The sequence below is a fragment of the Peromyscus eremicus genome, chromosome 6 (assembly GCF_949786415.1).
Source record: "Peromyscus eremicus chromosome 6, PerEre_H2_v1, whole genome shotgun sequence".
In the NCBI taxonomy this organism is placed as follows: Eukaryota; Metazoa; Chordata; class Mammalia; order Rodentia; family Cricetidae; genus Peromyscus; species Peromyscus eremicus.
The window spans coordinates 18,697,014-18,709,903 of record NC_081421.1 but is presented as its reverse complement, the minus strand read 5'-3'; the positions used below and the strand labels follow the sequence as shown (position 1 = coordinate 18,709,903).

The window sequence follows — 12,890 nt, the reverse complement described above, 5'->3', positions numbered from 1 at the left end:
TGTTCCAGTGAGCACCTGCCCAGCTGACCTACCCGTTCTCATCCTTGCCCATGTGAGAGCACCCACTCTTTTTTTTTTTTTTTTTTTTTTTTGGTTTTTCGAGACAGGGTTTCTCTGTGTAGCTTTGCACCTTTCCTGGGACTCACTTGGTAGCCCAGGCTGGCCTCAAACTCACAGACATCCGCCTGCCTCTGCCTCCCGAGTGCTGGGATTAAAGGCGTGTGCCACCACCGCCCGGCTGAGAGCACCCACTCTTAGCTCATGAGAAAGCTTCTTCTTCCACTTGGTGAGCCCAGTTCCACCCCAGAGCCCTTCCTGAAGCTCCAAGCTCCCATAACAACCATTATTGACTGCGCTGAAGTGTGTCTGTCTTGGTTTAGTTAAAAATTAGCAGGACATTTTCTGGTTACACTTACGTAATCTCTGCATATCTAACACCCAGTGCTATATAGTCTGTTTTTGCAAATGATCCATATGAATTGATGAAAGACACATTTTCCAGGTTAAAAACCATGAAAAATTATCAAGTTAGTTTTGGGGCCACATGGAATTTTGATAAGCTGTTTCATTGGAGCAGATAGTCACTCCTGCATCACACTTACATATTTGTTTAGAAAAATGCTACCTTTGTCTGAAACTAATGAAGACAAATTTCTCTATAGCATCTTTAAGGTACTTTGCTTTGATTTTAAGAACCCAACCCATTATGGACCATTGAGATGTCTTAGCAGGTAAGAACACTTGCTACAAAGCCCTGGAACCCACATAGTGGAAGGAGAGAACCAACTCCACAAAGTTATGCTGTGACCTCCACATACGGCATTTATGTATACACACAATCAACCAATCAATATTATTTTTTAAATTACAGAATCCAATACCTTGGTTTAACTCCCAGCACCATAGGAAAAAAAATGATAAATTCAGTATCTACCACTAAATCCAGCACTTTTTTTTCCCTTAACAAAGGATATTAGGGTCCAACCTCTAATAGTTTTTCCCTGGGGCTTCCTGAAGAGATGCTACAAATGGCAAGAAATAATCTGAGGGAATGAATCTAAGTACACCTAGCTCTTTAGACCATTCATTTTATTCTTCTGAGACAAAATTTGCCAGTCCTCCCAGGGAACTGGTCTCCATATCTTACAAGCAGTAACTCTTTTACAATACAATGAGAGGCTTTCAAGGTCCCCATAAGAGCATTGATAATCAGCTTCACTTGCAACCCAAAAGGGGAGTGAGTAAAGGAGATGGGGTCAAATAAGGGCTGGAAGCTGTTAATAAATCAGAAAAGGAATGTATGTGCTCAAAATATATTCTTAGAAGTGGTTAGGTGAAACACTATGAGTTTATCATAAATGTGCTCAAACTACAATCTTAGAAATGGTTAGGTAAAAGAGTTTATGAGTCACTGAAATAAAACTGCCCTTTTTTCCTGCCACTGTTTTCTGGCAGGGTAGGGGAAAAGTACTCAATAGGTAGGTAACTTGTGTCACAGCTTGAAGCACCTGGTATGAAAAAGCCCTTTTGCTCTAAGTAAGTTGCTCCAAGGTGCCACTTGGGCTGTAAGAGAAAGGGGATCTGAGCTTAATTTGCACAAGAAGCAAAGCTATGTACCTAACTTAAACCTGGCCTAGGTGATGTCTCCATATGGATATTTACCTAGCAGATGGTCTGGAGAGCTTATTCTGTCTGCCATTTGTCCTTGGATGTTTTTTCCAGAGTTGGCCCTGGTTGTGTGTGATTTCTAAAGGAGATAACTGTGAAAGGCAAACATCTGAATTCTAATGCTAAAAAAGAAGGAGAAAGCCTGGAAGCAGAAAGCCTTGCCTATGTGACTGTATTCAAATACCTTAGTTGTATATGCTCAAGGGATGATCACTCCACACTGTTTAGAAGTTCTTAGGAAAAGAATCAATTGGGGAAGCTATGATAGTGCACATGAAATTCATAGCAAAATAACTGATATATTAGAAGCCAAATAATGCTGTGGGATAATGCTTTTGTACACTAGTTTAATAAAACACTGATTGGCCAGTAGCCATGCAGGAAGTATAGGCAGGATAAGCAGACAAGGAGAATTTTGGGAAGAGGAAGGCTGAGTCAGGAGATGCTAGCCTGCCATCCAGGGAGCAGCATGTAATGGCACACAAGTAAAGCCATGGAATATGTGGTGACATATAGATTAACAGAAATGGACTGAGTTTGTGTGTAAGAGCTAGTCAGTAGTTAGCCTAAGCTAATGGCCAAGCAGTTTTAATTAATACAAGCCTCTGTGTGTTTACTTGGGTCTGAGCAGTTGTGGACCAGGCAGGACACAGGAAAACTTTTGGCTACAAAACAACACCAAATACTCCTTGAGCCTTGGCTTCCTCTGGAAAAATTTCTTGATTCTTCCAGGTAATAGCTTTGCCATAGTCAGTTGAATTTCTACTTTATATTTCTGCAGCCTGCAGCATTTCCTCTCAGGGCACTCTTTAGTGAGATATCTAAAGATATTCTAGCAGTTCATTAGATTGAATTTTAAGAAGAAAAATCATTAAAAAGATCCTACTAACTTGCAAGAAACTTTCACTTCCATTTTCTGTGACATTCCTTTGATGGTAATAATGTTAGAGAGTGGAAAAGTAGAGTTAAAAAATGAAGCAATATCTTAACATGTGCTTAGATTAGCATGGCCATAAAAGTTCTGAGAGCCTGAGGTTCCAAAAGATAGAAGCTTATTGCTGTGTGAAGTATTAAACTTCTAATTTGAAGAGACTCGTTTATCCTGTGAAATACCACAGGCTGACATTGTCCATCCTGAGATGACATGACGTCTCATAGCTATTCATTCTGCTTTCCATATAGGACAAGCCTTTTTATAAACTTTGATATGGTGATAGAAGGCTGCATTAAACTCTGCCAAGGAATAACACATTCTGAGCAAAAGTTTCCTGAATGTTCCTGAAATCTATTGCCCATTGCTCAAAGGGTAAATAGGTTGTGTGGCACAGTGACACTGAATGTATGGTAAGTCAAGATATTACCAGAAACACAGAGTTATCAACAGACAATAGATATTACAAGTCTAAAGATGCACTTAGTTTATCAGCACAGGACTATCATGAGGTAATCACTGTCCTCAAATCATCTAGATCCCTAGGAAAAATCAAGCCTCTTCCCAACTTTATACAAGGAAAATACAGACATTCAGGACAGCCCAGGTGAGTTGGTTCTCTCCTTCTGCCATGTAGTTCCCAGAGATCCAGCTCAGGTCATCAGGCTCAGTGACTAATTAAAAACAAACAAACAACAAAAAAAAAAAAACTTCAAAAAAAAATGCCTTAGACTGCCAGAATTAAGGGAGTTTTTGTTTGTTTGTTTGTTTGTTTTGTTTTGTTTCTTCACTTTCTTACAATTTGCAAAATAATTTTCAGTGGTCAATTACAGGTTTTTAAATCTGAAGATAAAGTACCTAGAAACAAACAGTTCTGTTTCTTGAAGTAGGAGACATCAACATAAATGCAGAGGTTTCATCCCTAAATCTTACTACTGTCTCTACTTAAATCTACCACATGATACATACTGATACCAATCAGCTCTGCCCTGACAGTGGCCAAATGTCTCTTCATAGCACCTGAAGGTGAGCTTATACTTCATAGCCCTTTACCAGATGCCAACTCACTTACATACACTATTGCAGGTAAACCCCACCATTATTCATCAGCATCTTCTTAGCATCCTTACTTTACAGACAAGGAACCAAGGCAAGACACTGTACACTTTGGTACAGGAGAGGTTTAGGAACCATTTTAAGTTTGTCTAAATCTAAAACCAAGGTTTCCTTTTCTGTTTGCCCCTATCCAACACATCTTTGGGAAAAAGCAACAGAGCAAGCCTTTCCTCTGAGAGTTTCTATCCTTGGCAACCTTGACCAATGAAGAAATAAGGCATTTGTAAAAAAAAAAATTTCTCTTTCTTATCCTCAGCGTTTAGACAAGATTCTTGGGAGAACACATGAAGCTCTCTTGAATGGAGTATCAATTCCTCCTCAGTAATAAGGACATTTTCCAATACTATTTTGATAATTATAATATGTAACCAAGCTTGACATGGTAGCACATACTTGTAATCCCAGAGCTGATAAGACTGAGGCAAGAAGTTTCTGAGTTTTAAGGCCAATATGGGCTACATAGCAATACCTTGTCCCTACACCCCTAAGAAGGAAAGAAAGAAAGAAAGGAAAGAAGAAAGAAAGAAAGAAAGAAAGAAAGAAAGAAAGAAAGAAAGAAAGAAAGAAAGAAAGAAAGAAGGGAGGGAGGAAAGGAAGAAAAGAAAAGAAAAACAACCATAACTCTATACAGTTTCATTACTTAAGACTATGCATCAAAGTTCTCTGGCAGTTACTCAAATCCATTCAAGGTTATAATTGTAAATTTTAAGATGAAAATAGAGGCTAGTTCAATGGCTCAATGAATAGAGGTACTTTCCACCAAGTCCAATCCCCAGAGAACCACATGATGGAAGGATAGAATCTGTTCTCTATGTAAGTTGTCCTCTAGTCCACATACATATCATGCCGTGCACGAACTCCACTCCACACATATAAGCATACACACAAAAATTAACTATATTAATAACTTTTGTGTTTAAGACATATAAATAGATTTCATCTGCTGTTCAATTCAAGCTTACTGAGAGGCTAGTATTTTAGAACAAACAGAACTAAGTCCCTGTCCCAGCTCTGTAACTAGCTCCATCCTATCACTTTGGGCAATTTACCTGCTAAAGTAATTTTCTTCCCATTCTTTTTCTGAGAAGTGTGTATTTCCTATTATTAAGAAAGTAGTAAGAAGCCTGGATATTCACATGCCTGCCCACCCCTCAACTGTAAAAATATGAGGAGGGAGGATAGTTCATCCCTTGAAACCCCAAAGGAAATCAGCTGCTCATTGAGATAAAAGCTGAGGTATAAAACCAGTAGAGGGGAGCCAGTCAAGCAAAGAAGAACCATGAAGTTCTTTTTGCTTATGGTTGTTGCCTCCACCACGCTTGCTACTGCTTCTGTCCACTTTAACAGGTAAATTTCCCTTCCTTTGGTCCAGTCTCTGGGTAAGAAGAAAATGAAGGAACATGTCTTTACAATTCACTGAGTTTTTGTTTTGTTTTGTTTTGTTTTGTTTTGTTTTGTTTTGTTTTGTTTTGTTTTGGATTGGGTTTTTTACTTCTTTGATTTTTGTCTTTTGAATACTTGAAGGGAGAAGGTATTCCGTGTGAAGCCCCAGGATGAAAAGCAAGCAAATGTCTTAAAGGACTTGACCGAAACCATTGAGGTAAAGCATTCAAAGAGGTGTTATATCTTTCCTCTTTATTCTCTAAGAGATATTCTTTTTCATTTTATCTTCAATGCCCACAGGGCTACCAAAGGCTGACAAACAACTGGAGATGACAGGAACCATTAGGATAACTCATCAGTAGCCAACACCTCAGTTTTGTTTCCATAGTTGACTGCTTTTCCTTTTAGCTTCACAACCAACAGCTTCTAAATAAATTTGTAAAACAAGGGACATTCTTGGCACCTTTCTCATTGCCCCATTTCTCTCCTGTATGTATTCTGCATTAACCTACCCCCAACATCCACTCCAATTTCTCCTGGTGACTTCTATTCAAGTACAAACTAATAAGAGTAACGTACTGGCTGAAGTTAGCTTTGCTAAGAGTGGGTACACTTTCAAAGGATATTCTTAACTGTAAAGAGTTCCTTAAACTCAACAGAAAAAGGGACATTCTCTATGGTTTAGCCACTCCTTTTATACAAGGCTCTTTGTCCCAGTCACCTTCCTTCTGTTTCATATTTACCAGCATATAACACCTTTAAGACACAGGACCTGAAGTAGAAAGATAGTAAGTGAAAGGGCCAAGATTACACATCACATTTCAACCCAGAACCAAGCCTGGCTTTCATTCTAGTCACACTCATCTCTTCAGTCAAAACAGTCAAAAAAAAGTTCTGTCAATTCTAATTCTTAAGTATTCCTCACATCCACACCACCACCTCCTCTGATGCCAATGGCAAGTCCATCCTGCCTTTCTTGGAGCATTTCCAATGTCTGTTTTCTAGCACATCCAGGGTATTAAATTAGTCCTGCCTCCCACAAAGCCAAGTGTTCACCGCAATCTTAAAACTTGACAGCTGTGCTTCCTAATTTGAAAATGTCTATAAAGATGGCATGCTCTTTAGAGCCAGATTGGCTTTGTGGACTTAGGCAAGTTACAGATGCTCACAGGGCATCCACCTCTTCTTCTGTAACATGCAGCTGATTATCTCCCATTTTCCAGCAGCAACAGCAGCAGCAAATGGATACCACAGGCTTCTGATTTTGTTTTTTGTTTTGTTTTGTTTTGTTTAAAAAAAAACTATTAAAGCATTTTTTGTGGGGTTTGGTGTGGCCAGTGTCCCCCGTGATTTGCCACATGGCTACACTCTTTAGTCCTAAACCCCTCCTCTCTGTTTCCTGCCCCTAGAGATCCACTGATATCACAATTTCACCAATCTTGTATCCATTTTCTCATGAGGAATGTTATTTTCCAATTTTTTTATCTAAGTCTTTCTGTTTCTACAAGACTCAGATGGGTCAATATATCCTACAGGAAGTTGCCTTGCTCTTTCTATGTGAGGACATCCTGCCCCTTCCTCTGCTGTTGGCTAACATAATAGAAATATGTGTACTCAGCATTGTCTGCTACACAAAACCTCTTCTTACAATTTCCCTGTAAGACACTTCTGTGGCATCCACCTCTGTGCTTGCTACTTAGTACATGTTCACAACAGTTCTTTGAGCTTGCAATTTTTTTCTCCAAGTTTTCTTTCTTTAACACAGATATTACTATTGTGTAATGCTGATATCTAGCCCATAAACTAACTCCTGATGTGTCCAACTTATGCTATGATGTTTCAAAGTAAATAGACATGTTGGTTGGTTCATAAAAACCTCATGTTGTCCTATAATAGACTGCCCAAGAGTTAACGTGTGATGTAACTAAGAGACATCAAAGGTAACTTGGACATGCCTCAATCTTGTTGTGATGGTAGAGACTGGGCATCTCTTTCACATCTCCCAAGTGGGGTGTGATGGTGGAGATTGGGCATCTCCTTCACATCTTCCAGGTGGGATATGATGCTGGAGATTGGGCTTCTCCTTTCCATCTCCCAGGTGGGGTGTGATGGTGGAGACTGAGCATCTCCTTTGCATCTCTTAGGCAGACACGGGGCTTCTCTCTCCCATCCCCTAGACTGAGAATTTGTACTTCACTTGGCTCCAAAAGTGACTGTAATTTTAAAGAAACCCAAGAACTGGAATCCTCTCTATTTTAACCAGAATTTTGTCCTTGTGGGTTTATTAATCAAATTGCTGAAATTAGCTATGGGAACATAGCAAAAGAGTAAATCATCACTTATGAAATCTCAGAATGTCTAAGGATATATATCCAGAGTACTCACCAGGGAATCCTATTGGCCATATTTTTGGTTTTTTTTTTTTTTCCATTAAGGAACACTGAAAAGTAATCAGTTCCAATGACTTGATCAAGGATGTATTATTAAAATAATAAAATTAATAAAGTACACCTTCTTGATAAATACAAACCTCCCAGGAATTCCAGAATTCACAGAGAAATCCATGGGAGGAGCCAAAAAGTTCTAAAAGCCAGATTACAGACAACTGTGGTTAAATCAATTATGAAATAATCCTATTCACATCCAAAATGATAGAAGCAAAGGGAGATTAACCAAAGAAGTTGTCTCTTCTATTGGCTTTGACAAGTGCATTGTCCTAAAACGCTAGTTAGTATAAATTAATTTATTTCCTACTCCTTGATATTCAACAGTTCTTAAATACATTTGTCAAAACATTTTTCATTAGCTTATTAATTACACAGAGCTCTACACCATTTTATGGTGCATAATACATGGTCAGTGTGTGTGTGGTATCTGTGTGTGCTATAATGCATGCTCTCTTGTTTCGGGATAACAAGATGATATGATATGATACTCATTTGAAAATTGAGGCCTGAAGAAATGTTCAAATATCTTTATCACTTTGCCTTTTTCCTTTGAGAAAGGATTTCTCCCTGACCCAGTAACCAGCAAGCCCCAGAAATCGTCATGTTTTTATCCCCACAGTTCTGAAGTTACAGATATGCATGGCCACGCTCAGCTTTTTAACTGTATACATGTTTGGTAAACAAACAAGCTACAGCTAACAATGAGCTTGTCTCTGCAGCTTGATTTCTGGTATCCAGATGCTATCCATGATGTTGCTGCTAATATGACAGTGGATTTCCGAGTTAGTGAGAAGGAATCTCAAACTATCCAGTCTACCTTGGAACAACACAAAATGAACTATGAGTAAGTCCTGGACAAATATCTATTTATGTTTCATAGAGTTTGAGTAACTCTGAAATCTTTAGGATGTTTTATAAATCTTTGAGGGTTGGGGGGGGTGGATTTTATACATGAGTACACTGTATTTCCATCATTTCCAATCCTCTCTCTCCATCCTCCATCTCTTCCTGTGTCCTTCCATCTGCACCCTCTGGAATTCATGACCTCATCTTCTATATTATTGATACACACACACACACACACACACACACACACACACACACACACACACACACATACTTACTGAGACCACTTAGTGTTGCTCATAAGTACATGTGTTTAGAGCTGACCACATGGGACTATATAACCTATCATGAGTCTCATCCCTGAAGAAAACTGATTATCCCTCTTTCAGCAGTTATAGACTTCTTGTAGCTCTTCACCTAGTAATGGGTCTTGTGAAATTTGTCTTATCCATGTTGGCATGTTGACTGCTGTGATCATTATGCAGACCTTGTGTAGGCAACTATATTGTTGGGATTTCATGGGCAAAGCAAATCTGTTATGTCTAGAAGTCACCATCTTTCAGAAATCCTGATCTTCTGGTTCTTACCATCTTTCTGCCCTCTCTTGCAAGGTTTTCCTCAACTTAAGTGGAAAGATTGTATCCTAGATGTACAAACTAGGGCTTGGCACCCCACAGTTACTTATTCTTTGTGGTGTTGAACAGCTATGGATCTCTGCAAGATCCCATCTCTTGCAAAATGAAGCTTCTTTGGTGAATGGTTAGAGATAAGTCTATTGGTATATGGATAAGTGCTTAGAATGTAGGTAGAAGCTATATTGACTTAGGGAAATGGCAGTAATAGGTTTTTCTCTAGGGCAGTGGTTCCCAACCTGTGTGTCATGACCCTTTGGGCAAAAATTATTTACATTATGATGCATAACAGTAGCAAAATTACAGTTATGAAGTAGCAACAAAAATATTTTTATGTTTGGGGTCACTACAATGTGAAGAACTGTATTAAAGGGTCACAGCATTAAGAAGGTTGAGAACCACTGCTCTAGGCTCTATGACCTCTCCAACTATGAATTCCTTCCTACTGAATGGGCCTTAAGTCCAACTAGACAGTTATTGTTTACTCTTAATATAAAAGTGCCAGTAACCTGGCATGGTGGCACATGCATTTAATCCCAGCACTATGGAAGAAGAAGCAGGAGGATTTCTATGAGTTCAAGGACAGTCTGGTCTACATAGAGAGACCCTGTCTCAAAAGATCAAAAAAAAAAAAGCACAAAAAGAAAAAAGAAAGGAAGGAAGAATAAAAGTGTCACTAGGGGATATCTTGCCTTGTCAGATGGTCATTGCTATGGTTCATAGGTTTTTCAAGCAGGTAGGACTGTTAATTGCTTCTCTCCCTTGGCAGCTTGCATACACCTTCTGATATGGTAAAAGCTAATCCTCAGGGAGAAGGTTTCCAGATCCGTTCCAGCAAGTCCTGTGTCTGAAATGTGTAGTGTCTTCAAATATAGGGCTTACCTTCAAGGTCTGGGAGACAACCAAGGGCAAGAGCAATAGCCTATGTTGTTTCTGGGGGGGTGTGCCTTGGACCCCTGACCAACAGCATGAAGGGAGGCTAGCCTTGACTGGAATTGGGGGGTTTGTTAGTCTGTGGCTCCATAGGAGGACCTTTATCACCTCATGTGGCAGAACTCTATTAACTCCACATTAACTCTGTGGGTGTGTTTAAGTAAGTTTATAAAACAATATGCTTTTCTACAGCTTTTTCAAATATTATTAGTGTTATTTTTCTCTGCTTTCTCCTTGTACCCTCCTCAGGTTAAGCTCTTCTCCCTGTTTATCCTTTTCTTCCTTTCTACTTTCCTGGTTTCTGCATTTATTCCAGGTTATCTACTTACATCTAAAGAGTTGGAGCTAGATTCCACAAATAGGAAAGAATATATGGCATTTGGCATTTGTCTTCCTGGGTCTGGGTTACCTCATTCAGTAAAATATTTTACAGTTACATCCATACAATGGAACTATTTTAAAATTGGGCCTGCCAAACATTAAAGTGATGTGTATAGAAGATAAAATTTACACTTTCTTTCAGACTATTGGAGTATATTTGTAGAGGTGATAGGGTTATTGGCAGTTTACTCTCCATCTTACATTTGCTCTGATCTAAATAAATGACAGTAGCCTACATCTTCTAGCTCCATAAGGAGAGAGCTCAGATATGAACAAGCAGGACAGCCTAAGCAAGGGCACATCATCATAACTGATTAGTAGTCAGCCCAGGGTTCATGAGCTATGGGTAATGACTAACACTGTCTTCTTTTTTAATTGTCCTGACATATAAAAGGAAATTTATCATTCACACACACACACACACACACACACACACACACACACACACACACAGAGAGAGAGAGAGAGAGGGGGGGGTGGGAGAGAGACAGAGAGAGAGAGAGACAGAGAGAGAGACAGAGAGAGAGAGACAGAGAGAATAATCAATAAATAATTATATTCTTTAGGAGAGAAAATTGACCTCAACAAAAGCAAAGTAATAGAATAAGACTTAAACTGCAGAAGAGAGAATTTTAAATAACCAGTTAAGGAGTAAATCATTCTGCTCCCTGGAACAGTAAAAGGAAATTATAATTGAACAAAAACCATGGGTCATATACCAGTCTGAGTCCTGGGACCATTGATACAAACAAGAAAATATCCTTGTGATTAATAACATAAACCAATTCACAATTTAGAAAATAAACTGTATTTTTATACCTTCAAACACTCAGATGATATTGAGGGATGTGTTTTTAACCTCACCATGAACTATCATCATGTCAAACATCAATAAATGCTACCTCTTTCCTTTTGAACTTGCTATAGCATATTTCACTGTGGAAGTTAATGCTTTATTCAAAATGCCTTTTTGCTTCTAATAAAGTAAAGATATTGATGTCTATAATATTGTATTGCATAGTAAGGTGTGCTGTGACCCACCACAGCTTAACCGTATTTATGATATTTTACAGTATTATAAACATGTTATTGCTTAAAATAAAAGCAAATATAAAAACACTCTTGATTGTAGTTTTTAATAGCAGAAATTATTGAATTAATTATTGATCACTGATTTTGTTTTTGCTATTGCTTCAAGAAGACTGTAATGCAAACACAGAAACTTGAGCATTCAAACTTTTTGATTAATATGTTTGTATATATTCTTCTAAATTTTCATAAATAGAACCATTAAAATTAGAAACAGGTACCTTGCAGAGTTTTCAGATTCAGTCCTAAGATTGCAGAAACCCCTGGGACATTCTGTCATATTACACTAAATTTGGTAGCATCTTGATCTTTTCATCTGAAAGAAACAACTCCTCCACCCTAAATAATACTGGTCATTGTGTCTCTAGATTTGTGGGGGTACCTGTAAACACTATAGCCAGCAGAGAAATGAGCTGTGTGAGGCCAGAAGGAAATCCGGTTCGACATGATGTAGTTATCTGAGTTCAAACTTCTAGAGTCTGACCCTGAGAAGATTATTTTTGACATATTTAAGTATAGTACAACTTTGGAAAAAAGTTTCCTCATAACAATTATCACAATTAAACTTAAGGCATGGTTGCATCAAAACTCTTTTGCAAAGTATCTGAAACTTCCTCCATAAGAATAGGTTCTATTGACTAAGAAACAACGGCCAGAATAAGAGTCTAGGAAGGAAGGGTGTGGAACGAGCAGAATAGTAGGCTCCTTTGCAAAGTGCATGGTACTCTTTCTTAAGAATGGATTTTACTGACTGAGAAACAATAGTCAGCAATCTCTGGGTATCGAATGAGGCCTAACCCTACAGATAAAAAAAAAAAAAAAAATCCCCAGATTGTTAACTACATCCAGTCCCAGCTTTCTGGGCAGAAAACAGGTATAAATTCCTTCTGTTAAAGAGAAAAGCCTGCAAGCTTTCTCTAGTGCTCTGTGAGCACAAGGACCTCACATCCTCTACATAGATTCACTCCAAAACCTGACTTCTCATTTGCGATTTGTACTCCAGTGGGCTACACCCTTCATTTTAAATAATTAATAGAGATCTGATATCAATTTCGCAAAGTTCCAGCTCAAACTAGAATACAGTAGTGCTCAGCCAAATTCTCTATTTTCTGGCTTGAACAGCAGGATCAAAAAATGAAGAGTTCTGTTTTCCTTACTACTCTTCTAATGCAGACAAAATGTGCAATTTTTGACATGACTATAGATGGTTAGGTGAGTCACTGGAAGACTGAGGCAGAGGTTGACACCATGCATCTAATCAAATACTCATCCTTTCCCTCTTGGATCCTGTAGTGGCCCTGATCCTGTAAAGTGTAAATAAGATCCTCACAATAAGTGTCACTTAATCTCTGACCCAGATAGTTTCTTGCTTCCTGCATCAAGAAGCAAAATGTTAAACTATTTGCTAAAATTAGACTTATCTATCTACAACAGGGTTTCTAGAAAGTGTCTCAATTTAGCTTC

At 38.5% G+C, this 12,890-nt stretch overlaps 1 protein-coding gene across 1 annotated transcript in view; it reads left to right on the top strand.

Annotated features, from left to right (window-relative positions):
- Nucleotides 1-4,978: 4,978 nt before the first annotated feature.
- Nucleotides 4,979-12,890, top strand: part of Cpa3 (carboxypeptidase A3) — a 34,252-nt gene continuing 26,340 nt past the window's right edge. Inside the window, exons 1-3 of the mRNA XM_059264679.1 lie at nt 4,979-5,062; nt 5,240-5,315; nt 8,265-8,389. Coding sequence (XP_059120662.1) covers nt 4,995-5,062; nt 5,240-5,315; nt 8,265-8,389 — 269 coding nt within the window. The 5' untranslated portion in view covers nt 4,979-4,994. The remainder of the gene's footprint in view (nt 5,063-5,239; nt 5,316-8,264; nt 8,390-12,890) is intronic.